This window comes from Pongo abelii, chromosome 8, assembly GCF_028885655.2.
Source record: "Pongo abelii isolate AG06213 chromosome 8, NHGRI_mPonAbe1-v2.0_pri, whole genome shotgun sequence".
Lineage (NCBI taxonomy): Eukaryota > Metazoa > Chordata > Mammalia > Primates > Hominidae > Pongo > Pongo abelii.
This window is the reverse complement of record NC_071993.2, coordinates 63,922,670-63,949,646: the sequence shown is the minus strand read 5'-3', so window position 1 is coordinate 63,949,646 and position 26,977 is coordinate 63,922,670. Positions and strand designations below refer to the sequence as shown.

The 26,977-nt window shown below is 42.4% G+C and overlaps 1 protein-coding gene across 13 annotated transcripts in view; it reads left to right on the top strand.

Moving 5' to 3' along the window:
- DYDC2 (DPY30 domain containing 2) overlaps positions 1–26,977 on the top strand; it is a 27,335-nt gene extending 358 nt beyond the window's left edge. Inside the window, exons 1-7 of one of the 13 annotated variants that reach the window (XR_008510452.2) lie at positions 238–932; positions 5,282–5,365; positions 6,013–6,168; positions 6,529–6,651; positions 11,147–11,246; positions 15,863–16,053; positions 26,802–26,977. Coding sequence is in view for 12 of the 13 variants with exons in the window: in XM_054522367.2 (XP_054378342.2) it covers positions 843–932; positions 5,282–5,365; positions 6,013–6,168; positions 6,529–6,651; positions 11,147–11,410 (717 nt within the window). In the remaining variant the exon portion in view is untranslated. The other 12 variants (XM_054522376.2, XM_054522374.2, XM_054522367.2 and 9 more) reach the window with 12 other exon arrangements.

The following is a 26,977-nucleotide window of genomic DNA, read 5'->3' as shown; positions in this document are numbered from 1 at the left end:
TCAGGAGGCGGGCGTGCGGCAGAGAGGAGGCGGTGTGCAGGAGGGAGAGTGCGCACGAGGGGGCAACGGGCAGAGAGGAGAGGGAATGGAAGAAGGGGAGCGCGGCAGAGAGAAGCGGGCGCGCTTCAGGGGGCGGGGTCCAGGGAGGAGAGGGCGCGTAGGAGCGGGGCGCGAGGCAGAGAAGGGCGGGCACGCGGGACGGGGGTGTGCGCCCGAGGGGTCGAGGAAAGGCGTATGTGGAGGCGCGCGGGGTGGGTGAGCCGAGGAGACTTGTTACACAGAAACCTGGAGGAGTAGGGGCACACAAACGAGCAAGGGACCCTGACTGGCAGGCGGGCATGCTCTGGGAGAGACAAAGAGTTGGCGGGCTTGGAGGAGGAACCAGGAAGGGCAGCCAATCGGAAAAGGGCGGAAGACCTTCCAGAGTCCCTGGAAGAGCGTCACTGCAAGCTGCTAATAGCTTGGCAGTTTCACAACTCTGCACCTTTGCTTTTGCTGGTGACCTCTGCTTGGTTCCTTTCAGAACCAATTCAGGTGCCCCACCACCAGGAAGCCGTCCAGTCTCCACGGGCCTTTGCAGTCTTCCCTGGCCTAGTCGTCTGTGCGTGTGCTAGCCTTTCCCGTGCTTTCAGCTTATGGGCGGGGCAGTGCCAGGCAAGAGAGGCCTTAGTAAATGTTAGTTGAGATAGTAAATGCCAGATTCGGCAGGGAAAATTCAAAGGGAAGCATGAGCGCAGGTGTCAATTCTCTCAATGAATAAGTCAAGAAATATTTACTGAGCTTCCAGTGTGCCAAGCATGGGCGGTATACAGTAAACAAAGAGAACCCCTATTCTTATTACCATGCCTACTGAGTGCAAGGCCAGGAACTGTGTAAGCAGACTCTCAGAGGAGCTCTGGGAAACACTGAAAAACAGCCTCTCCTCCCCATTGGTGAGTGTACCCTAAGTTGGTCTGAGTGGGCTTTAAAAGGCATCCCCTTGGCCAGGCACGGTGGCTCACGCCTGTAATCCTAGCACTTTGGGAGGCGGAGGTGGGCGGATCGCCTGAGGTGAGGAATTCGAGACCAGCATGGCCAACATGGAGAAACCACATCTCTACTAAAAATACAAAAATTAGCCGGGTGTGGTGGCGCACACCTGTAATCCCAGCTCCTCAGGAGGCTGAGACAGAGGAATCGCTTGAACCAAGGAGGCAGAGATTGCAGTAAGACGAGATTGTGCCACTGCACTCCAGCCTGGGTGACAGAACGAGGCTCTCTCTTAAAAAATAAAAGGCATCCCCTTGACTCCTTCCCCTCCAGCCCTCACATTGTGGCTCTATGCTGGCTCTACTGTCTTTGTACCATATCTTAGTGACTGTTGGGCAAACACATTTCATTCAGATCATTGTTGAAAATGGGCAATTTAGAGTAGGTGGAGGTATGCCAATATGGCTTTCCACATGTAACCAGTGTGGCAGCCACCCAATGACCAGAGAATGCAGAGTTGGTGATTCTGTCTTCCGGGAAGGACAGTTCTACAGTGATCCAGGCAAAGTAGATTGGTAACTTCAGGTCGCTTGGAGATTTTATTAACATGTAGGTTCTGAATCTGTGGGGTGGGGTGGGACCTGAGATTCTGCATCTCGACAAGTCCCAGTGTGTCCAGAATTGGTGGGTTCTTGGTCTCACTGACTTCAAGAATGAAGCCGCGGACCCTTGCGGTGAGTGTTACAGTTCTTAAAGGCGGCGTGTCTGGAGTTTGTTCCTTCTATGTTCGGATGTGTTCTGAGTTTCTTCCTTCTGGTGGGTTCCTGGTTTTGCTGGCCTCAGAAGTGAAGCTGCAGACCTTTGTGGTGAGTGTTACAGCTCATAAAGGCGGTGCAGACCCAAAGAATGAGCAGCAGCAAGGTTTACTGCAAAGAGCGAAAGAACAAAGCTTCCGCAGTGTGGAAGGGGACCCTGAGCGGGCTGCCACTGTTGGCTCAGGCAGCCTGCTCTTATTCCCTTATCTGGTCCTACCCACATCCTGCTGATTGATTCATTTTACAGAGAGCTGATTGGTCTGTTTTACAGAGAGCTGATTGGTCCATTTTGACAGGGTGCTGATTGGTGTGTTTACAATCCTTGAGCTAGACACAAAAGTTCTCCAAGTCCCCACTAGATTAGCTAGACACAGAGCACTGATTGGTGCATTTACAAACCTTGAGCTAGACACAGGGTGCTGATTGGTACATTTACAAACCTTCAGCTAGACACAGAGTGCTGATTGGTGTATTTACAATCCCTTAGCTAGACATAAAGATTCTCCAAGTCTCCAGTAGACTCAGGAGCCCAAATGGCTTCACCTAGTGGATCCTGCACCAGGGCTGCAGGCAGAGCTGCCTGCCAGTCCCATGTAGTGCGCCTGCACTCCTCAGCCCTGGGGCGGTCGATGGGACCAGGCACCGTGGAGCAGTGGGTGGCACTCATCAGGGAAGCTCGGGCAGCACAGGAGCCCACGGTGGGGGGAGGCTCGGGCATAGCGGGCTGCATGTCCCGAGCCCTGCCCCGTGGGGATTCAGTTGAGGCCCGGCAAGAATTCGAGCAAAGTGCTGGCAGGTCGGCACTGCTGGGGGACCCAGCGCACCCTCTGCAGCTGCTGGCCCAGGTGCTAAGCTCCTCACTGCCTGGGGCCTGCAGCGCTGGCCGGCTGATCTGAGTGCGGGGCCTACCGAGACCGCGCCCACCCGGAACTTGCGCTGGCCTGCGAGCCCCACATGCGGCCCCGGTTCTCGCCCGCGCCTCTCCCTCCACATCTCCCTGCAAGCAGAAGGAGCCGGCTCCAGCCTCAGCCTGCCCACAGAGGGGCTCCCACAGTGCAGCGGCAGGCTGAAGGGCTCCTCAAGCGTGGCCAGAGTGGGCGCCAAGGCCGAGGCGCCAGGAGCAAGTGAGGACTGAGAGGGCTGCCAGCACGCTGTCACCTCTCACCCAGGTGATGGAATGCTGCTGGTCATCTGTCATCAGACCAGCTTTGAGTAAGAGGGGTGTAGAAGTTTGTTTATCCAAATGCATTGGTTCAAGTGGGCCACACAGATTGGCAGGAGACACCACCCACCTCTGTCCCCACCTTCCATCACTACCCCACTCAATTTTTTTTTAAATTCCTTTACAGGTCTTGGGGTCAGAAGTTCAAAATGAATCTTATAGAGCTAAAACCAAAGTGTCAGCAGGGCAGGTTCCTCAGGAGGCTCTGGGGAGAATCCATTTTCTTGTCTTTTCCAGCTTCTAGAGGATACCCTTGGCTTAAGTCCCTGAATCACATCGCTTTTTCTCCCTCGGCTCTGTCATCACTTTCCCTGTCTGACCGTACTGTGTCCCTCTTATAGTGACACCTGTGATTACATTGTTCCTACTCAGATAATCCAGGATAATCCCTCTATCTCAAGATCCTTAATTTAATCACAGTTACAAAGTCCCTTTTGCCATTTAAGGTGACATATTCATAGGTTCCAGGTATTCAGACATAGACACATTTGGGAGCCATTATTCAGCCCTAGAAAAAGGACATTCTCTTACTCATATTTCCATTATTCAAAATTAAGAAATTTAACTTGGATAAATTATATCACATAATCTACATTTCACATTCAATTCAACCAATTTTCCCAACAATGCCCTTTATAGAATTCTTTCTTCTTCTTTTCTTTTTTTTTTTTTTTTTTAGACAGGGTCTCACTCTGTCACCCAGGTTGGAGTGCAGTGGTGAGATCTCAACGCATTGCAGCCACAACCTCCTGGGCTCAAGTGATCCTCCCACCTCAGCCCCGCCCCCAACCCCTCCAAGTAGCTGGGACTACAGGTATGTGCCATCACACCTGGCTAATTTTTGTATTTTTTGTGGAGACAGGGTTTTGCCTTGTTGCCCAGGCTGGTCTCAAACCCCTGAGCTCAAGTGATCCTTCTGCCTCAACCTCCCAAAGTGCTGGGTTTATAGGCGTGCACCACCATGCCCAGCTGAATTATTTTTTCTTGTCCAGGCCCAATCTAGGATCATGTGTTACATGTAGTTATTATAGCTGTTCAATATCCTTTGATCTATAACAGTTACTCTTTTTTTTTTCATAACCTCAACATTTTTAAGAGTACAAGGTAGTTGCTTTGGATTTATTTGATGTTTCTTCAATTACATTCAAATATTGCATTTTAGGCAGGAATCCACGGAAATGTTTTATGTACCATAAGAAGTGCATCACATCAGGAGGCACTTGATGTCACTTTGTTCCTTTATTGGTGATGTTTACTTTGATTACTTGGTTAAGGTTTTGTTGGCTAGGTTTTGCCACTGTAAAATTTCTGTATTTCCTTTGGAATTAATACTTAATTTGTGAGAAGAAACTTTGAGACTATGCATATATCTTATTCCTTGTCAAATGTTCACCCAGGTTTAGCACTCATTGACTCATTGATGATCCTGCTTTGATTCAGTTATACTACGGTGATGAGGAAATGGCAGTTTTTTAAAACTCCAATATTCTCCCCACATTTATTAGTTGGCATTCTACTTTAACAAAGAACTTTGCCTTCCCCCTTCTTAATCTACTTATGTATTCTCATATGGACTCATGGATTCTTATTTTATTCTATAAGTTATAATCCATTACAGTCACTATTTTAATGGTCAAACTGCCCCAGATTTGACTAGTAGGAGCCCCTTCAAGCTGGCTTCTCTGTCCCCAACCATTGTATTTTTTAGAATTTTCTTACTTTCTGGCACAACAAAATGTTCCAGGCTCATTCCTGCCCCAGCCTTGGAATCAGCCATTTCTCCAAGGAGCCCTGATTCCTCTTAAGTGACGAAGGCTATTTACAAGCAAGGTTTATATGCTCAGTGTGCTCATTGCTACTGAAGTGTTTTGGTTTCAAGGCCCTTGCAGTAGAGAGAACTAGGAAATATTTTTTTCTATATCCATAAGATAGATATGTATAAGATAGATGTGGATATCTGTCTACTTGTTTTTCTTTCCTTAAGCTAAAATATGGGAAGTAGGGGGACAAATTGAAAAATGCCTCCAGAAAATGTTAAGGCTAGATCTGAGCTTTTATTATTTGCTGGGCTCTTTTGGAATTAAAATGTGTCAACTTCAGGAATATGGAATCCGTCAGGAGGAGGCCAGGTCCTAGGTCATTTCATGGCACAATCCTCCACTGAATAGTGTAATAAGCACTTACTCTGTGCCTGGCTAAGTGCCTGGTGTGTGTTTATTATCTTCTCTAATCTAATTATTGTAAGCTACATAATTTTGTTACTTTTATTTTACAGATAAGAAAACTGAGGCTGAGAGAGACTGAGTCACTTGCTGAAGATCACACAGCTAATAGGTGGCAGAATCAGGACTGGAACTTGGTCTGCCTTATTCCAGAATGTGCATTCCTACTGCCACAATTCCCTGCCGCTCCTAAGTTGGGCTACATTGCCTCCAGCTCTTGAAATATGATGAATAGTAAATCCTTAAGTAATAGAGAATGGAATATTATATCAGGTGCTAGCAGAGCTCCTGACAAGCAATAGCTGCAGCACCAACATTTTCCCTCTCTCTTCTCCCCAGTGCATTTCCATGGTCCCTTGTGAAATAAATGAGCCTATCTTATCTATGTCATAGATGACTGTAGCCTCCACCTCACAATAGCACAACCTGCTGGGTGTTCAGAGCCCCTCCCCAGGACCTCCTACCTGCTCCTTTATTTTCTGTCTACTCAAGGGCAGAAATTTGTGGGTAAGGGGAGGCCTTAGCCACTCTTATCACCAAGGTACCAGTCTCCTCCCAAGCCTGATAAACCCTAGGACCTACACTGACCTAGTGCAGCTGGAGAGCTTTAGAAAAAAGTCCATTTGAATATAAGAGCAAGTGTTTGTTGGTTCTTTTGGGAAGGGTGTGATCCGGAAGCATCTCATATTTATCCTGAAATAAATGTGAATTGGTTAGAATGTGTCTATTTTTAATATCAGATTAAGTTTTTAAAATAGTGTGACTTTGTTTTGATGTTTTCCAGGCTGCCAGGATGGAAACTAACTACCTGAAGAGGTGCTTTGGAAATTGCCTGGCCCAGGCACTGGCAGAGGTGGCGAAGGTTCGGCCCAGTGACCCAATAGAATACCTGGCTCACTGGCTTTATCATTACGGGAAAACAGCAAAAGCAAAAGAAGAGGTGTGTATATGCACTGGGACTTAGGGAGGGCCCAGCTTTCCCAGAGTAATTTGAAAGCCAAGATACAAGGCAGGATTCTGGAGCTGGCCTGGGGAATTTCTTGGTTTATTTGACTTGCTCTTAGAGCCAGATATCCCTGAAGCATGGGTATCCTGGGGGCTAACTCAGAGGAGTGGGGCTTCAACTCAGAGGAGCTGTGGAGTTGAAGGGTTTGTAACTACTAGCAGGCTAAAGCTAGTTACAAGAGGAAACTCAACAGGCCCGAAGAGCCCACAGCCCAAATCAGTCTCCAGTGAGGGGGCCCCGTTTATAAGGCTTTCCTGGGTGCTGACCTGATTCGACTCTGTCACCTCACCCCAGAATAGGGAAAAGAAGATCCAGCTGCAGGAGGAATATGACAGTAGCCTCAAGGAAATGGAAATGACAGAAATGCTGAAACAGGAAGAGTATCAGATTCAACAGAACTGTGAAAAGTGTCACAAGGTAGGGAAAAGGACTCAGCTTTGGGTTGCCACACACATCCCAACGATGGACTCCAGGAAAGCCACAAGTCAGCCCAGTCCCAATCCAAGGCACATTAAGGGTCTCTTTAGCTTGATTTTCAATATATATGCAAGTATTCACATATTTGCATATAAACCAATGTTACTGGCAATCTTTGTTAATGAAAAAAGGAGATATTAAAAGACAAATTTGTCTTAGATTTTAGGAAATACTCTGGTGTTACTGGTTTTAAAAAAAATCTGATTTTTTTATGGGAGAAAATTTTCGCAACCTACTCATCTGACAAAGGGCTAATATCCAGAATCTACAATGAACTCCAACAAATTTACAAGAAAAAAACAAACAACCCCATCAAAAAGTGGGCGAAGGACATGAACAGACACTTCTCAAAAGAAGACATTTATGCAGCCAAAAAACACATGAAAAAATGCTCACCATCACTGGCCATCAGAGAAATGCAAATCAAAACCACAATGAGATACCATCTCACACCAGTTAAAATGGCAATCATTAAAAAGTCAGGAAACAACAGGTGCTGGAGAGGATGTGGAGAAATAGGAACACTTTTACACTGTTGGTGGGACTGTAAACTAGTTCAACCATTGTGGAAGTCAGTGTGGCGATTCCTCAGGGATCTAGAACTAGAAATTCCATTTGACCCAGCCACCCCATTACTGGGTATATACCCAAAGGACTATAAATCATGCTGCTATAAAGACACATGCACACGTATGTTTATTGCGGCATTATTCACAATAGCAAAGACTTGGAACCAACCCAAATGTCCAACAATGATAGACTGGATTAAGAAAATGTGGCACATATACACCATGGAATACTATGCAGCCATAAAAAATGATGAGTTCACGTCCTTTGTAGGGACATGGATGAAATTGGAAATCATCATTCTCAGTAAACTATCCCAAGAACAAAAAACCAAACACCGCATATTCTCACTCATAGGTGGGAATTGAACAATGAGAACACATGGACACAGGAAGGGGAACATCACACTTCGGGGACTGTTGTGGGGTGGGGGGAGGGGGGAGGGATAGCAAAAAATAAAAATAAAAAAAATAATAATTGTTGAATAAATGAACTTTATTGTAAAGAAAAAAAAAAAAATCTGATTTTTTTTTTTTTTTTTTTTTGAGTTGGAGTCTCACTCTGTTGCCCAGGCTGGAGCACAGTGGCGCGATCTCGGCTCACTACAGCCCCTGCCTCCCGGGTTCAAGTGATTCTCCTGCCTCAGCCTCCCGAGTATCTGGGACTACAGGCACATGCCACCACACCCGGCTAATTTTTTTTTTTTTTTTTTTTTTTTAGTAGAGACGGGGTTTTACCGTGTTAACCAGGATGGTCTTGATCTCCTGACCTCGTGATCCGCCCACCTTGGCCTCCCAAAGTGCTGGGATTACAGGCATGAGCCACCACGCCCGGCCAAAAAATCTGATTTTTAAAAAATCTATTCACAAATATTTTTTCATATAAGATCCTTTGAGCCCTTTTCAAGTAGTGTTCAATATTTTTCAGAAACCAAATATGGTTGTTATCAGTGCATACTTCAGATATTTAACTTAGTATTTAGTATTTGGTTTATTACATTCTATTTACTTTTCTGTGAAATTTCAGATGCCTCCTCTGTGATGTTATAATATTAGATGTAAGTTATTAAGCTGAAATAGCTGAAAATAACTCTGCATTTGTCAGTCTGACAAGCCTATCTTTTACCTCCCACAGTTTTTTTCACAATCTCCTGAAAAACACCTTATGCCATTCTATGCTTTCTACAAAGTGGTAGATACCTGGATAGAGAGTCATCTCAATTGCAATGTTGGGTTTGATATAAGACATCTTTTTAACTATCACTATACTCTGTGCATTAAAGTCTTTAATGCAGTCCATTACAATTCACCAGCATTTGCTAGCTTCCAAGCCAATTTGAAGACATGAAAATGTTAAGCTTATTTACATTTATACTAATATACTCAATGTCCTCATAAAGAATATATTTGCTTTTTTAAGCCTGAATGTCTTGTAAATAAATTAAATCAAAAGATAGTTTCATTCTATTGTTTGACAATAGTCTAAAGGAACTCTCCCTCAGGAAGAATTCCTTCTTTAAGCAATTGTTTGGAGATGGGAGAGGTGAGGATCATTCAGCAAAACTTGTCATCACCTTGCTGCCCACCTCTAATCCATTTCTAACACCATGCTTTACTGTTAATAGAAATAGAAATATATAAGGCAATAAGAAATATGTAAAGAAGACTCCCAAAACTCCACGCTAGTTTTATGGCAGCTTTATTAAGGAAAATTTATCAGCTCACATCAATATTTTGAATTGTCTTTTTGTGTTTCACAGAGGTTTTGCATCCTACAGCAATATTCTTTAACAAGATTTAGATAAGTAAATGGTATGTCATTCTTTTGCCAAGTGTGTGATGTAGGCAGTTGTAAGGGAAGATGGGAAATGACAACAAGCACAATGTCTAGACTATGTGCAAGTTCTCAGTTTTAGGAAAGAGTTCATGTGTAGGTTGTGATTATGGAAATTGATTCCCTATGTTAGAAGGAAATAAAGAGAACCCAAGAGTGATCTAAAATGAAGCAAATTTATAGTTTACCTGGCAAGAGAGAGCCACAACATTAAGATGTGAGTTACTCTCCAAGCAAACTTTGACAAGGCTAAATAAAGGACAAAGAGGCAGAGGTGTATCAAAAAGACAAGATTCCAAGTTCTGGTTTCTGATTGATTCAAGGTGGATTACAAACTGTTCCTTGCTATTGGTCACCTTTGCATTTTGTGTGACTAGTGCTGGGAAAACCAATTTCAAACTGGCCCAGGATGGGTTGCATAAAATTTCAGCAGGGCTGCTAGTTTACCTGATGAACTGATATGCATATACTCAAAGCTTTGCAGTTTTTCCCTTAATCTCTTTAAAAAAAAACAAAAATGCAAAAAAAATCATGACTTGGATACATGTTAGCAAGTCTTTGAGTACCCCAGATTGAATACTACTTATCTAGTGGATGTATCAAAAGAGAAATAGAAACAGAATGCTATGTATGGTAGGGATCATACCCAATTATCCGAATCAAAAAGTATCCATAGAGGAAGTAGAATTTGAGTCAGGCAGAGGTTATCCTTGGTATTGATGTCTCTTCATTAAGCAGATGCAGCTTTAAGTAAACCATAATTTTGTTTCTGAGTCAGAAGAAAACTCCTATTGTTTATAAAGATCTAAACTATACAAATGTTTTAGAAATACATTTTTATAGAATGAATAGATATTTGCTGCATAGACTCAATAGTTGAAGTGTAGAAGGGTCTCAGAGACCATGTGGACAAGGATGAGCTCCACAGGGCTCATTGTAGAATGGACCTGTACGACTTCCAGGCAAAGATTGGAGTGAAGGGGGTCAGTAGAGCCTAAGCTCCAAGGATTCCTACCTCAGCCAGGGACATGGATGTTAGACTGCTCAATATTGTCTCATAGGTCACTGAAGCTTGTTTGTTTTTTTCCTGTGTGGTTTAGTTTGGATAATTTCTACTGATATACCTTTATGTTTACTGACCATTTCTTCTGCAATGCCCTATATCCTATCTGGGGATTCTGTGGATTTTTTCACTTCAGATATTGTACTTTTCAGTTCTAGAATTTCCATTTAGTTTTTTAAATATAATTTCCATTTTCTCTGCTGATAAATCTTAACTCTTACATTATGTCCATATTCTACCTTGGATTTTTGAAAATATTTATAATAGCTGTGTCCATCATCTGTGTCATTTTGGGACCTTTTTCTTTCTTTTTTTTTCTTTTTTTTTTTTTTTTTGAGATGGAGTCTCACTTTGTCACCCAAGCTGGAGTGTGGTGGCAAGATCTTGGCTCACTGCAACCTCTGCCTGCCCGGTTCAAGTGATTCTCCTGCCTCAGCCTCCCAAGTAACTGGGATTACAGGCGCCCGCCACCACACCCAGCTAATTTTTTTATTTTTAGTAGAGACAGGGTTTCACCATGTTGGCCAGGCTGGTCTCAAACTCCTGACCTCGTGATCCACCCGCCTCGGCCTCCCAAAGTGCTGGGATTACAGGCGTAAGCCACCACGCCCAGCCCATTCTGGGGCCTTTTTCTATTGGATACTTTTCCTCTAGATTATGGTTCACATTTTCCTACTTTTTTACTTCTGGTAATTATTACTTGTGTTCTGGACATTGTAGAGGACATTTTATAGGGAGTCTAGATTGCGTTGTTTTCCATGAAAAGATGATGGGTTTTGTTCTGGCAGGCAATTAAATTATTGGTGAATCAACTTGATCCTATAGGTTTGGTTTTATGCTTTGTTAAAGCAGGGCTATTTCAGTTTGGTTCTTAGTCTCTGGCATGAAAATAGCAATACTGTGTTTTTGCCATACATCTTGTGTGCTTTAGTCTCTAATAATAACTTTTTGGCTTTTTTGTTTTCTATTTAGGAACTGACTTCTGAAACTGTTTCCACGAAGAAGACCATATTCATGCAGGAGGACACAAACCCCCTTGAGAAGGAGGCCTTGAAGCAGGAATTCCTGCCAGGTACTTCCAGTCTGATTCCAGGAATGCCTCAACAGGTTCCTCCTTCAGAGTCTGCTGGCCAGATTGACTGGGACTTCAAAATGCCACAAGAAATAAATTACAAGGAGGCTTTTCAGCATGAAGTTGCTCATGAAATGCCTCCTGGCTCCACATCTCCTTCTTAGGTTACCAGAAGGTAGATGCTTCTGATTTACTTCTCTCAAAGCTGGAAGCCAAGAAAATGGCCAGCTAGCACCAAGATTTAAGGGGCTGTAAAAGGAGAGTTCAGGGACTCTCCAGCCTACTCCTCTTCTGAAAAACCCTTAATCATGTGAATATTTGAACTAGTTATAGGATAAAATAAACTCAGAATAAGGATTTAAAATAAGTAACCAAATGGCTGTGACTTTTTCCTCTTGTTTTATCAATGTTTTGGAGACTACACAGTGAAAACACATCTGTTGGGGTGATCAGACCCAACACCAGGCCATGGGGGCTGCTGAGTGAAAGGAATGAGAAAAGACAAGTTAAGAGAGAAAGTGGGACCAGGGGACCAATGCTAGTATGGAGGCTGTGAAGGCCCCGAGCTCTGGAAGCCCATGCTATTTATTGGTGATCAAACAAAGAAACAGGTGGTGAGGATGTGGGGGTTGAAAGGAAGCAATGTATCAAGCAAATGAACTACAGCTGTGAGGGTTTAGCATTTTCTTTGAAACACATGGCTACTTGAGATAACGGGAGTGCTAGAAGCAAGGAGACAGCAAGTCTGGACACATAACAAAGGCCGCAAGGGGTTTTATCCTGGACCCTGGACATGTTCCAAGCCTTGCCTCAGCTTTTCTCCCAACACACATCCATCTTGTGTGTTCATGTCTTAACTTTTGCTTCACTTCACAGTCAGGCCTCTGAGTATTTTTTACACATATCCTGGAGTCTACCTATGTCACTGATAGCGGATATTTTTATTCAACATATATTATCAATGTTTTAATACTTTTTTCAATTTTTGTAACTGGTGAAATACATGTAAGATGTACCATCTTAACCATTTTTAAGTGTACAGATCAGTTGTATTAAGTAGATTCACATTCTTGTGCAACCATCACCACCATCCAGCTGCAAAACTCTTTCATCTTGCAAAACTGAAACTCTACACCCATTAAAAAATAACTCGCAATTTCTCCCTCTCCCCAGCCCCTGGCAACCACCATTCTTTCTGTCTCTGTGATTTAGATTACTCTGTAAGTATGTTGTATAAGTAGACTCATACAATATTTGTCTTTTTTGTGACTGGTTTATTTCATTTAGCATAATGTCCTCCAGGTTCATTCATGTTGTAGCATGTATCAGAATTTCCTTCCTTTTTAAGGTGGAATAATATTCCGTTGTATGTTTATACCATGTTTTGCATATCCATTTATTTCATTGTCCATCAATGGGCATTCATCCATCAATGGATACGTTCACATTTTAGCAATTGTGAATAATGCTGCTGTGAACATGACTCTACAAATATCTCTTCAAGATCCTGCTTTCAGGTCTTTTGAGTATATGCCTAGAAGTAGAATTGCTGGATCATATGGTAATTCTGTTTTTAATTTTTTGGGAAGCCGCCATTCTTTTTCCACAGCAGCTGTACCATTTTACATTCCCACCAGCAGTGCACAGGGTTCCAACTTCTCCACGTCCTCACCAATACTTGTTATTTTGTTGTCGTTGTTGTTGTTGTTGTTTTGATAGTAACCATCCTAATGGATGTGAGGTGGTATCTCATTGTAGTTTTGATTTGCATTTCCCTTATAATGAGTGATGTTAAGTCTGTACTTATTGGCCATTTGTATATCTTTTATGGAAAAATATCTATTCAAGTCCTTTGCCCATTTTTTAGTTGCATTTTTTTTTGGCTTTTTTTCGAGTTTTAGGAGTTCTACATATATTCTAGATGTTAACACTTTATCAAATATATGATTTGCAAATATTTTCTCCCATGCTGTGAACAAATGAAATGTTGCCTTTTCACTGTGTTGATAATGATGACAGCTTAAATGGCAGTAAACCTTAAAGGTTTGAAAAAAATGTTTTTAATTACTTTATATCTACATTCATTCAAATATCATCTATATGCTAAGGACTTTAGATTTATATCTTTAATCAAAATTCCCTGAACTTGACTGCTTGACGTCTCTACTTGGATGACCAATGGACACCTCAAACTTAACTCGTCTCAGTGGACTTTCCCTGATAGTTTCTCTGAAGCAGTTTCTCTCCATAATTCCACTTGCTCAGGCCAACAGTCTTGGAGTCCCCTTTGACTCCACTTTTTTTTTGTCACCCTACATCTGATTTGTTGGCTTTCCATTTAAATAAAGTCAGAATTCAACAACTTGAATGCCCAAACCACACTCATCTTTCTCTAGGTGATCGCAGTAGCCTGTTAACTAGACCCATCCTTGACCTTCTCTAGTCTGTCCTCAATACTAGTTACAGAACACACATAGCAGTAGTCAATTTTCTAAAATAATAGAAATATTAATACTAAATACTATTTATAATGTATTAGCATAAACTATGGAAAGTACCTGGGGGAATAAACACCAGACTGTTAATAGTGTTGTCTCCAACAAAAGTAACTATCAACAGAGTAAACGGACAACCTACAGAATGGGAGAACATTTTTGCAAACTATGCATCTGACAAAGGTCTAATCTCCAGTATCTATAAGGAACTTAAACAAATTTACAAGAAAAAACTCAACCCCATTAAAAAGTGGACAAAGGACATTAACAGACGCTTCTCAAAAGAAGACATACATGCAGCCAACAATCATATGAAGAAAGCTTGTCACTGACCATTAGAGAAATGCAAATATAAACCACAGTGAGCTACAATCTCACACTAGTCAAAATGGCTATTATTAAAAAGTCAAAAAATAACAGATGCTGGCGAAGTTATGGAGAAAAAGGAACATTTATACACTGTTGATGGGAGTGTAAATTAGTTCAACCATTGTGGAAGACAGTATGGCAATTCCTCAGAGACCTAAAGACAGAAATATTAAACTATTCGATCCAGCAATGCCATTACTGGGTATATATCAAAAGGAATATAAATTTTTCTACCATAAAGACACATGCATGCATATGTTCAATGCAGCACTATTCACAATAGCAAGGTCATGGAATCAACCTAAATACCCATCAGTGATAGACTGGATAAAGAAAATGTGGTACATATACACCATGGAGTACTATGCAGCCATAAAAAAATAATGAGATCATGTCCTTTACAGGGACATGGATGGAACTGCGGGCCATTATCCTTAGCAGACTAACACAGGAACAGAAAACCAAATACCACATGTTGTCACTTATAAGTGAGAGCTAAATGATGAGAACACATGGACACATAGTGGGGAACAACACACACGGGGGCCTTTTGGAGAGTGGAGGGTGGGAGGAGGGAGAGGATCAGGAAAATAATGGATAATAGGCTTAATACATGAGTGATGAAATAATCCATATGGTAAATCCTGACACATGTTTACCTATGTAACAAACCTGCACATCCTGCACATGTACCCCTGAGCTTAAAAGTTAAAAAAAAAATAGTGATGTCTCAGTAGCAGGAATTATGGGAGACAATGACTTTCAGTTATATATTTTTCTGATAATTCAATCTTTCCAATGAGTATGAATTACTTCTGTAAGAAAAAAGGAAGACATACCTTCAGTAAAGACTGGATTTTAGAATGTTTCCACTTAGAAACATCAAAAGGTTGAGTCTTATGGCTGCCTCAGTGTCTTTCAACTAAAGGCCAGAGGCCAAGTATTTATATTCCTTAGTTTCTTAGTTAGTATCTCCTTCAGTTCTTTTTTTTGAGGTGGAGTCTCGCTCTGTCACCCAGGCTGGAGTGCCGTGGCACAATCTTGGCTCACTGCAACCTTCACCTCCTGGGTTCAAGTGATTCTCCTGTCTCGGCCCTCTGAGTAGCTGGGATTACAGGTGTACACCACCAAGCCCAGCTAATTTTTGTATTTTTAGTAGAGACAGGGCTTCATCATGTTGGCCAGGCTGGTCTTGAACTCCTGACCTCAGATAATCCACCTGCCTCAGCCTCCCAAAGTGCTGAGATCACAGACATGAGCCACTGCACCTGGCCCTTCTTTTAGTTCTATTGGACATATGCTATCATTTTTGTTAGCAACCATTTTTTAAGCATTTGTCCTGAGAAGGACAGCTGCATAATTTGTAGGGCCCAATGCAGTGTGGAAATACAGAACCTATAAAGAATTTCAAGATGGTAACAACAGAGCTCTACTGAGGGATAGTGTTCCCAGGGGACTGAAAATTGCAAAGAAAAATGGTTCAGTTCCCCTATGCCCTCAGGGAAATGCTTAGAGGTCACTAATGCTTGTGCTGCCCCTTTCTGAAGGACACATTCTTTCTAAAGGGAGATGAGTGCCTTCACTCAGGGTATAGCCTTTCTCCCCTCTCTTGGTAAGGTGCCATTATGAGTCTCAGCTCTGGCCAAGCTTACCCTGCTCTCCCAGGTAAACTGAAGAGACACTGTCTTATTTTCCTCACTTCCTAATTCCTGTGGTTGGCAACTCTCTTCACCAATCCTGTCTACCTTTCAGGGCAGCTATGATGGGCAGGAGAAGTAAGAGACCCAATGCTGAGCATGTGGGAGATGCTCAATGACCACACATGAGCCCTGTGCAGGGAGAGATGATGACCTAAAAGAAGGCAGGTGACACACCACAGAGAACGTTTCAGAAGAGGAGGGCATGTGCAGAGGCACAGAGGCAGGAGCGAGTCCCACTGCAGGGTAAGCAGGATGCGTGTGGAGAAACTGCTCTGGAGGCGCTGGGTGCAGGGGGAGGGCTGGATCTGAGAGGTGCTAGAGACGCAGAATCCACAGTGAGGGGAGGGAGAATGGCTCCCAGCTTTCACTTGTTTTGGGGCAAATTGAAGAATCAAGTAAATTTAGCCCCCAAATAACGGCTGCTTTTGAAGTGAGTTTAATATCAAGGCCATCCTCAAAGAGCTAGGGTCTTGGTTGGAAAGCATCTTCCCCCAAAGGGCACATGTTCATCAGATGTTCCACACATTTCTAAAGGGATTATGAAAATTCTCCTTCTTACCACTCAAGTTGATTCCTCTACATATGCTTTAGAAAAGAGACAGACATTAGCTGGGCATGGTGGCTCATCCCTGTAATCCCAGCACTTTGGGAGGCCAAGGTGGGCGGATCACCTAAGGTCAAGAGTTCAAGACCAGCCTGGCCAACATGGTGAAACCCCGTCTCTACCAAAAATACAAAAATTAGCTGGGCGTGATGGCGCGCACCTGTAGTCCCAGCTACTCAGGAGGCTGAGGCAGGAGAATCGCTTGAACCCGGGAAATGGAGGTTGCAGTGGGCTGAGATCAGCCACTGCACTCCAGACGGTGCAACAGAGTGAGACTCTGTCTCAAAAAAAAGAAAGAAAAAGAAAAAAGGAAGAAATACATTATTAAAAAGGATTATTTTAAGCCAGGAGGTGGCTCACGCCTGTAATCCCAACAGTTTAAGAGGCCAAGGCGAGAGGATCACTTGAGGCCAGGAGTTCAAGACCAGCCTTGGCAACATAGCGAAACCCTGTCTCTACAAAAAATTTAAAAATTAGCTGGGCATGGTGACATCCACCTGTGGTCCCAGCTACTTAGGAGGTTGAAGCGGGAGGATGGCTTGAGCCCAGGAGGTAGAGGCTACAGTGAGCCATGATTGCACCACTGCTCCAGTCTGGGCAACAGAGGAAGACCCTGTCTCTCAAAAGAAAAAAAGAAAAAGTTTATGTTAGTTTTCAATAATGGTAACTGACGTATTTGGCTGTTTAATAAGTACCAAGCACTGTGCTAAGTGCTTAATTGCATTATCTCATTTAATTCTTACAGCACCCCATGAGTTGGACACTTTCACAATCCCCATGTTATGGATGAGAAAACACTTAAGGTTCAGAGAGATTAATGGCTGGGCCAAGGCAGACACCAGGAGGTGGCACTGATGTCTGCCTGTTAAGGCCCACACGCTTGGCTGCTGGGCTGTCCTGATTAATACAATCTAACAAAGAAAGTCTTTTTTCCCTGTTCAGGGACATTTTGCTGCAAGTTGATTACAGTCTTTTTCTTGCCTCTTAGATGATATGAAATATTCACAGAGCTTTCAAATAACCATTGTTATCCAGAAGCATTTAAGCTTACTCATGCATATTTTATTTGTCTCGATTACCAGCCAGAATTAACAATTCTCTACGCATTTATGGCCCAAAACAAGATATTTCAAAAATTCGCATTTGATACTTTAGACACACTGTTATAACAATATAAGTGATAAAATTTATAAAGTTCTTCCCAGTGATGGAATACTATCTCCCAGTGAAAACATCCTTTTGACCAATTAGTACTGAGTGATGTCATTCTTACATTTTTGTGCAGATTACAAATCTATTTTCAAATGATGGAATAATATCCTATGGGAAAAATAAATACCCCTTTCTACCTTTAGTAAAGGAATTAAAAAGAACAACTTTAGGGGAACAAATATAAAAGCTATGATATTACAAACATATTTTCAGAATATAAGAGAATGAAATAGCTTAAATCAACTAAAAATGTGTCTATAAGAAGATGCTTGTCAGCAAAGAAAAACTGATGATGAATTTTCCTGGAAGGATTAAAATTTGTGATTTGTATGAAGACAGCTGTGTGCTCAGCTGACAGTTTTTCAAGGGTGGCTTACTGCTGAGGCATACTGCATGTCACATTGGCAAAGGGAAGGCTCTCTGGGTTTTTCTGCTTTCATGTTTGAGTTCCGTTTGTCAAGAAGAAACTAACTCAATGTCTTTCAACAAAAGGCAAGTCCAAAGGTCACAGAGGAAAGAGAGTTCCAGTAAGGTTCCCAGAAAGCAGAACTTTGGGAGCCGTGGTCAGAAGTTGGGCTGGCAGTGCATCGATTTCTTGGGTCTGCTGTCCTCTAGACTCACGGTAAAAAGATACTGATTCCAAAATATCATTAGAAAGGAAAAAATTTCTCAGTTACCAGTGTCAAAAAAGAATCTCCAGGAATAAAATGACAGGATACAGAGGTAGCATTGTCTAAAAAAGGCTCACTTGTAGATAAGTTTATCCAAAGTGAAATGAAACAATCAAAAATATCAGCAGAAATATAGTTCACAGGCAAGGGTCGTTGAGGCAAAAAAAAAAAAAAAAAAAAAAAAAAAAAAAAAAAAAAAATTGTTCCACAAGAGGCACCAGAAAAGAAAGAGTTCACCTATAATGCCAGGAAGGGATAAATTGATGAGGAGTCATTGCCACCAGTGATGCAACCCATGGCTATTATCAGCCAGACTGCAATCAACAACAACAAGTCACCATTAGGGACATATTCCAAGGCCTCAATGGGCCAGGATGAAACACTTTCAGATCATATGTCTGAAGAAACTAACTACATGGATGCAACTAGCTGAAGAGAGACTTTGCAAAAGTTATCTCCAGAAGACATAAATTCCATGGGTGAGCCTGGCCAAGATAAAAACCTTATAATGAGTGCTATCTTAGTCCAATCAGAGCACTATAACAGAATACCTTAGACTGGGTAATCTTTAAACAGAAATTGATGTCTCACAGTTCTGGAGACTGAGAGGTCTAAGATCAAGGTGCTAGCAGATTCAGTGTCTGATGAGGGCCTTCCTCACAGATGGTGCCTTCAGTGTGTTCTCACATGGTGAAAGGGGCAAACAGCCTCCCTCAAACCTCTTTAATAGGGGCACTAATCCCATTCATGAGGGCAGAGGCCTCCTAACCTAATCCCCTCCCAAAGGCCCCACCTCTTAATACTATTGCATTGGGGATTTAGTTTCAACATATGAATTTTTAGGGGACCATAGCAATGGCCAATAGAAATTAAGTTCTTTGGCCGGTCATGGTGGCTCACACCTGTAATCCAGCACTTTGGGAGGCTGAGGCGGGTGGATCACTTGAGGTCAAGAGACCAGCCTGGCCAATGTGGTGAAACCCTGTCTCTACAAAAAAATGCAAAAATTAGCTGGGCGTGATAGCATGCCCCTGTAGTTCCAGCTACTTGGGAGCCTGAGGCAGAGAATCGCTTGAACCCGTGAGGTGGAGGTTGCAGTGAACTGAGATTGCACCACTGCACTCCAGCCTGGGTGACAGAGCGAGACTCTGTCTCAAAAAAAAAAAAAAAAAAAAGAAAAGAAATTAAGGGGTTTTTTTGTTTGCTGCTTTTTAATTTGCCAAGTTACTTCTTACTAGAGAATAGAAATCAATTTCATAAGAAATGTTAGCTAGGGAAAAATTCCTCTATGTTCGTAAGTGTCACCATCAGTGCATAAAATCAGTGTTTATAAAATTCCCTCAAAAATAAATTGCTGGCTGGGCGTGGTGGCCCATGCCTGTAATCCTTGCACTTTGAGAAGCCAAGGTGGGCAGATTGCCTGAGCTCAGGAAACCAGCCTGGGCAACAAGGTGAAACCTCGTCTCTACTAAAATACAAAAAATTAGCTGGGCATGGTAGCGCACACTTGTAATCCCAGCTACTCAGGAGGCTGAGGCACAAGAATCTCTTGAATCCAGGAGGCGGAGGTTGCCGTGAGCCAAGATCACACCCAACAGAGCCAGACTCTGTCTCCAAATATAAACAAATAAATTGCTAAAGAAAGAGATTTCATGAATAAAATTGGCCACAAAATAATTAGCCCAGGAGGGTCTCTTGGAAGTGTGAGATCCTTGGATAAAGATATTGAAGACAAGGCTCTTCAAAAAGAAATGCTTTTTTAAATATAGCTCATTTTTATTTTATTTTATTTTATTTATTTATTTTGAGATGGAGTCTATCTCTGTCACCCAGGCTGGAGTGCAGTGGCGTGATCTCAGCTCACTGCAACCTCCGCCTCCCGGGTTCAAGTGATTCTCCTGCCTCAGCCTCCTGAGAAGCTTGGACTACAGGCATCCACAACCATGCCCAGTTAATTTTTTTTGTATTTTTAGTAGAGACAGGGTTTCACCATGTTAGTCAGTCTGGTCTCGAACTCCTGACCTCCAATGATCTGCCCACCTAGGCTTCTTAAAGTGCTGGGATTACAGGCGTGAGCCCCCGTGCCAGGCCTTAAAGCTCATTTTTAAAAGGATGATTGGGCGGCCAGGTGCAGTGGCTCACACCTGTAATCCCAGTACTTTGGGAGGCCGAGGTGGGCAGATCACGAGGTCAGGAGATCGAGACCATCCTGGTTAACATGTGAAACCCCGTCTCTACTAAAAATACAAAAAATTAGCCGAGTGTGGTGGCAGGCGCCTGTAGTCCCAGCTACTCGGGAGGCTGAGGCAGGAGAATGGCGTGAACCCAGGAGGCGGAGCTTGCAGTGAGCCGAGATTGCACCACTGCACTCCAGCCTGGGCGACAGAGTGAGACTGTCTCAAAAACAAAAAAAATGATTGGGGCACATTTCCCTAGGTGACATCAATGCATTTTCTATCAATAGGCAAATGTGACTGGGACCCAATTTCCCAAGCAGCCCTTTCAGGGGGTTACTGTGAAGAATGGAGGGGTTGAACAAACATGGTTCCCTACTAGGCTCTTCAGGAGCATTTGAATCAAATTCACAGAGAAATCCAGAGAGAAAATTCGCAAAAACTCTGTTCTGGAAGAGATATGTCCAGTACCACATTTAGAACGTAATTACTGAGAAAATGGCCTTAGAAAGAGAAACTTCCACCAAATGGATTGGCCAGAGCAGATGTTTATACAGAAAAATAATACCCATAGATCAAGATGTTCAGAACAAAACCTCAAATGAAGCGAATTCTGAAGGCTGTTGACTCAATGAAAAACGACAAAACTAAGCAAATCTTGAAATCAGGAGGAATTAAACCAATGTATAAGGGCAAGCCCCAGGGCGCAGTTTCTTAGGATTACTCTTCGGGAATAGCCAAGCCTACCAGAGTGATTCCATAGGATAATATTCCAAAGAACATGTCTTCAGTCATGTTGTGTCCATTGCCAGATCCCTTCAAAATAAAATGTCAAAAGAATCCCCATTGCCACGAGTAAAGCTCCTAAATAAAGAACAAAATTCCCAGCACATGTCACCAAAAATAATAGTATGTATATCTAGTCAAATAATGCCATCTGGAGATTAAAAGTTTCAAGTATAAGATTCATCAGGATAAAAATCTTCCAAGCAATTATTTAGGAGAGGAATAAGTAATGAATACTTTGAGCCAGGGCAAGTCTCCCCAGCAAATGCTGTCAGAAAATCTATGGAGAGGATGCAACTCAGTGAAGTTCCCTGGCAGATGCTATCCAAAGGAAGAAAATCTTTAGAGAAAGACAGCCAAGACAAAATGTCTTTGGAATCAGGAGCATTTTGGAGCAAGGCTGAGTGGACACTGAGTTCGTAAAGCCATACGCCTGCAGCCCATGAGGAAGAAGTGTGCTGTGTTTTCTCTCTAGCAGAAATGACCTCTCTGGAGTTGAAGCCAGTGAGTGAACAGGTACCACAGAGAAGGAATAAAATTATCTAGCCACACTTCACAAGTTTCATCACAAGAGACAAGTTCCCTAGAGGCTTTTAGTAAAAATTGAGTTGCTCTGCCTGGATTAAACCAAATTCCTTCCTGAAAGTGGTTATTCTATATTTAACTATAATTTTTCCACTATAGGGAAGTGATATTCTTAATTTTTTTAGAGACAGGCTGGAGTGCAGTAGGTGATCAAGGCTTACTGCAGCCTCAACCTCCTGGGCTCAAGTGATCTTCCCACCTCAGACCCTCCAAGTAGCTGAGGACTGCAGGTGCACACCACCACATCCAACTAATAATATTCTTTAGACATGAAGAATGATGGCGAAACTATCTAAGGAGCTACTTTTCAACATATTGTCATTCAAAACTATAACAAAATATCAGGTCTAAATATGCATCAAACTTTAGAAACTCCAGACAAAAAAGCAGATGGCAACAAAGCTATCTAAAGGATAAATGAGAGGGTATAGCCCCTTCGCTCAATGAAGAATGGAGATGAAACAAGAATAAAAAACTGATGGGCCAGGTGCAGTGGCTCACGCCTGTAATCCCAACACTTTGGGAGGCCGAGGCGGGAGTTTGAAACCAGCCTGGCCAACACGGTGAAGCCCCGTCTCTACAAAAAATACAAAAAATAGCTCGGCATGGTGGCGCACGCCTGTAGTTCCAGCTACTCAGGAGGCTGAAGCAGGAGAATTGCTTGAATCCCGGAGGTGGGGGTTGCGGTGAGCCAAGATCATGCCACTGCACTGCAGCCTAAGTGACAGAGCGAGACTCTGTCTCAAAAAAAAATAAAAATAAATAAATAAAAAGTAAAACATTGAAACTTTTATTAGACTCAGCACCTACATGACTAGAAAGCAAGCTTCTCTTTTTAAAGATATCTTTTTCTCCTGCCTAAATAGTGTCCTTTAAGTACCTAAGGGAGAAGGAAAACATTGACATACCAGGAGGTTGCTGGGACCAACCTCAACCATCCGCCCTCACCACCAGGGAGCAGTATCAGAGAGATGAGGGACAGATATGCAGGGGAGGAGCTCCAAGTTCGGTGAACTTTACTAAGCCTTGCCTGCTGACATTGCCTCTAAGGGTTTCCTTTTATATTACTGGCAGAATGAACTTCAGAATCTTGTGGTTTTCTACCCCAGCTTCCAATCTGCTTAGCATCTGACCTTTTCTTAAAACAAAGATCTGAACATTTCCTAAAACAACCTCCCAGAACAAAAGCAAAATCACACAAACATGGACTGACAATTTTGAGGGCTGATTACAAAAAGAGTACTTTGATTTGGTACAGTCACACCTCGGAGATACTGCAAGTTCACTGCAATGAAGCAAATATGGCAATAAAGCCAGTCACGCACAGTTTTTGGTTTCCCAGCGCATGTAAAAATTATGTTTATGCTATATTGTAGTCTATTAAGCATGCAATAGCATTATGTCTTCAAAAAAATGCATATGTAATTTTAAAATACTTTTTTTGATAAAAAATGCTAACAATCATGTGAACCTTCTCCGAATTGTAAATCTTTTTGCTGGTGGTGGGTCTTGCCTTAACATTGATGGTTGCTGACTGATCAGGGTGGTAGTTGCTGAAGGCTGGGGTGGCTATGGCAATTTCTTAAAATAAGACAACAGTGAAGTTTGCCACATTTCATCCACAGTAGAACTTCTTTCAAAATTGGAGTCAATCCTTTCAAACACTGCCACTGCTTTATCAACTAAGTTTGTGGAATAGTGTAAATTTTTGTTGTCATTTCAACAGTGCTCACAATGTTCATGAATCGTAAATGTTCTGGATTGCATGTAGAATGGTGAAAACTTTCCAGAGGTTTTTAATTTACTTTGCTTGGATCTATAAGAGGAATCACTATCCATGGAAGCTATAGCCTTACAAAATGTATTTCCTAAATAATAAGACTTGAAAGTCAAAATTACTCCTTGATCCATGGGCTACAGAATGGATGTTGTGTTAGCAGGCATGAAAACAACATTTACCTCCTTATACATTTTCACCAGCGCTCTCAGGTGATGAAAGGCATTGTCAGTGAGCAGTAATATTTTGAAATAAATCTTTTTGGCCGGGCACAGTGGCTTACACCTGTAATACCAGCACTTTGAGAGGCCGAAGTGGGTGGATCACCTGAGGTCAGGAGTTCGAGACCAGCCTGACCAGGAGTTCGAGACCATGGTGAAACCCTGTCTCTAGTAAAAATACAAAAATATTAGCTAGGCATGGTGGCACATGCCTATAATCCCAGCTCCTCACGAGACTGAGGTAGGAGAATCATTTGAACCCGGGAGGCAGAGGTTGTAGTGAGCCAAGATGGTGCCATTGCACTCCAGCCTGGGCAACAAGATTGAAACTCGATCTCAGAAAAAGAAAAGAAAGAAATCTTTTCATCTGAGCAGTATGTCTAATTGAGTCGGCTTAAAACGTTCAGCAAACCATGCTATAAACAGATGTGCTATCATCCAGGCTTTGTTGTTCCACTGATACACACAAGCAGAGTAGATCTAGCATCATTCTTAAGGCCCCTAGGATTTTCAGAATGATAAATGAGTGTTGACTTCAACTTAACGTCACCAGATGCATTAGACCCTAACAAGAGAGTCAGCCTGTCCTTTGAAGCTTTGAAGCCAGGCATTGACTTCTCCTCTGAAGCCATGAAAGTCTTGGACGGCATCTTCTTCTTATAGAAGGCTATTTCATCTACATTGAAAAGCTGTTGTTTAGTATAGCCACCATCATCAATTATCCCAGGATAATTATTTTCAATTATTTTCTGGATAGCTTGCTGCAGCTTCTACATCAGCACTTGCTGCTTCACCCTGCACTTTTTTGTTACGGAGATGGCCTCTTTCCATAAACCAGCCTCTGCTAGCTTCAAACTTTTCTTCTGCAGCTTATTCATCTCTCTCAGCCTTTACAGAATTGAAGAGAGGTAGAGCCTTGCTCTGGACTAGGCTTTGGCTTAAGGAAATATTGTGGTTGGTTTGATCTTCCATCCAGACCACTAAAGCTTTCTGCATATTCGCTTTCTTATCATTTGTGTGTTTACTGGAGCAGCACTTTTACTTTCCTTCAATAAAATTTCCTTTGCATTCACAACTTGGCTGTTTGGCACAAGAGGCATAGCTTTCAGCCTGTCTTGGCTTTCGACATGCCTTCCTCACTAAGCCTAACCATTACTACTTTTTTTTTTTTTTTTTTTTGAGACAGGGTCTGGCTCTGTGGCCCAGGCTAGAGTGCAGTGGGGCGATCTCAGCTCACTGCAACCTCCACCTCCCAGATTCAAGCAAGCAATTCTTGTGCCTCAGCCTCCTGAGTAGCTGGGACTACAGGCACCACCACGTCCAGCTAATTTTTATATGTTTAGTAGCGACAGGGTTTCACCATGTTGGCCAGGCTAGTCTCGAACTCCTGGCCTAAAGTGATCTGCCTGCCTTGGCCTCCCAAAGTGCTGGGATTACAAGTGTGAGCCACCATGCCCAGCCCATAACTAGCTCTTGACTTAAAGTGAGAGACACGTGACTCTTCTTTTCACTTGAACATTTAGAGGCCATTGTACAGTTATTAATTGGCCTAATTTCAATATTGTTGTGTCTTGGGGAATAGGAAGGCATGAGGAGAGGGAGAGAGATGAAGGAATGGTGTGTTGGTGGAGCAGTCAGAACATACACAGTATTTGCTGATTGAGTTCACCGTCACACACACAGTATTTATTGGTTGAGTTCACCATCTTATATGGGTGTAATTGTAGATAATTACAAAGTAACATCAGAGATCACCGATTGTAGATTCCTATAACAGATATAATAATAATGAACGAGTCTGAAATATTGTGGGAATTACCAAAATATGACACAGAGACACAAAGTGGGCACATGCTGTTGGAAAAAAATGGCACCCATAGATTCCCACAACACAGGGTTGCCACAGACTTTAATATTTATTTATTTATTTATCTATTTATTTATTTATTTATTTTATTGAGGTGGAGTCTCACTCTGTCGCCCAGGCTAGAATGTAGTGGTGCGATCTCAGCTCACTGCAACCTCTGCCTCCCAAGTTCAAGCGATTCTGTTGCCTCAGCCTCCCTAGTAGCTGGGATTACAGGCATGCGCTACCACACCCTGCTAATTTGTTTTTTTTTTTTTTGGGACAAAGTCTTGCTGTGTCGCCCAGGCTGGAGTACAGTGGCACAATCTCGGCTCACTGCAACCTCCACCTCTGGGTTCAAGCAATTCTCGTGCCTCAGCCTCCCGAGTAGCTGGGATTACAGGCATGCACCATCACGCCTGGCTAATTTTTTGTATTTTTAGTAGAGACAGGGTTTCACCATGTTGGCCAGGCTGGTCTTGAACTCCTGAGCTCAGACAATCCGCCCGCCTCGGCCTCCCAAATTGCTAGGATTACGGGCATGAGCCACTGTGCCTGGCCAGACCTTTAATATTTAAACAAAATGCAATGTCTGCAAAACAGAGCAAAGCAAAACACAATACAATGAGGTATGTCTGCGCTTAATTTCTTATATAAATCAGATAGGTAGGTAGATAGAACAAAAGACATTACTGGGATTCATCATGGAAATGTTCCACTATGGCCATTATGTATCCATTAAAAGCAATAGTGTAGAAAGATACAAATTTATAATATCAGGGTGTGTGTTTGTGTGTACTGGTGTGTCTATCCACAGAGAACTATCTGGAAACATGGTCATTTGAGTGACAGGATTACTATTGAATTTGTATTTTGTCATGCTTTTCTGTATCATAAAATTTTTTATAAAGATCATGAATCCCATATAAAATAAAAAGATGTTTTTTCATTTGGGAAAAATTAATTTTTTTAAGCAAAACTTACCAATATGAATCTGGGCAGCTCAACTTCTTCATTTTCAAAAGTAGGAAATGTACATTTGTCACTCTGGCTTTCATCATGACTGTTAACATGGCGTGTGAGAGTCCCATCTAACAGTTTTTGTGTTTCAACAGGATTCTTCCTTGCCAGCCTCCAGGATGGAAGAGTAATGGAGGGAACTCTCTGGTTATTTTCTCTACCTGTCCTCACTCTAGGAGGAAAATTGACCTCTCTGGTTGTTGAGATTGTTAGGTGACTGCTAATCTTGGGGTTGCATTCATATGCTGGGCAGAGTAAATGTATTAAATGT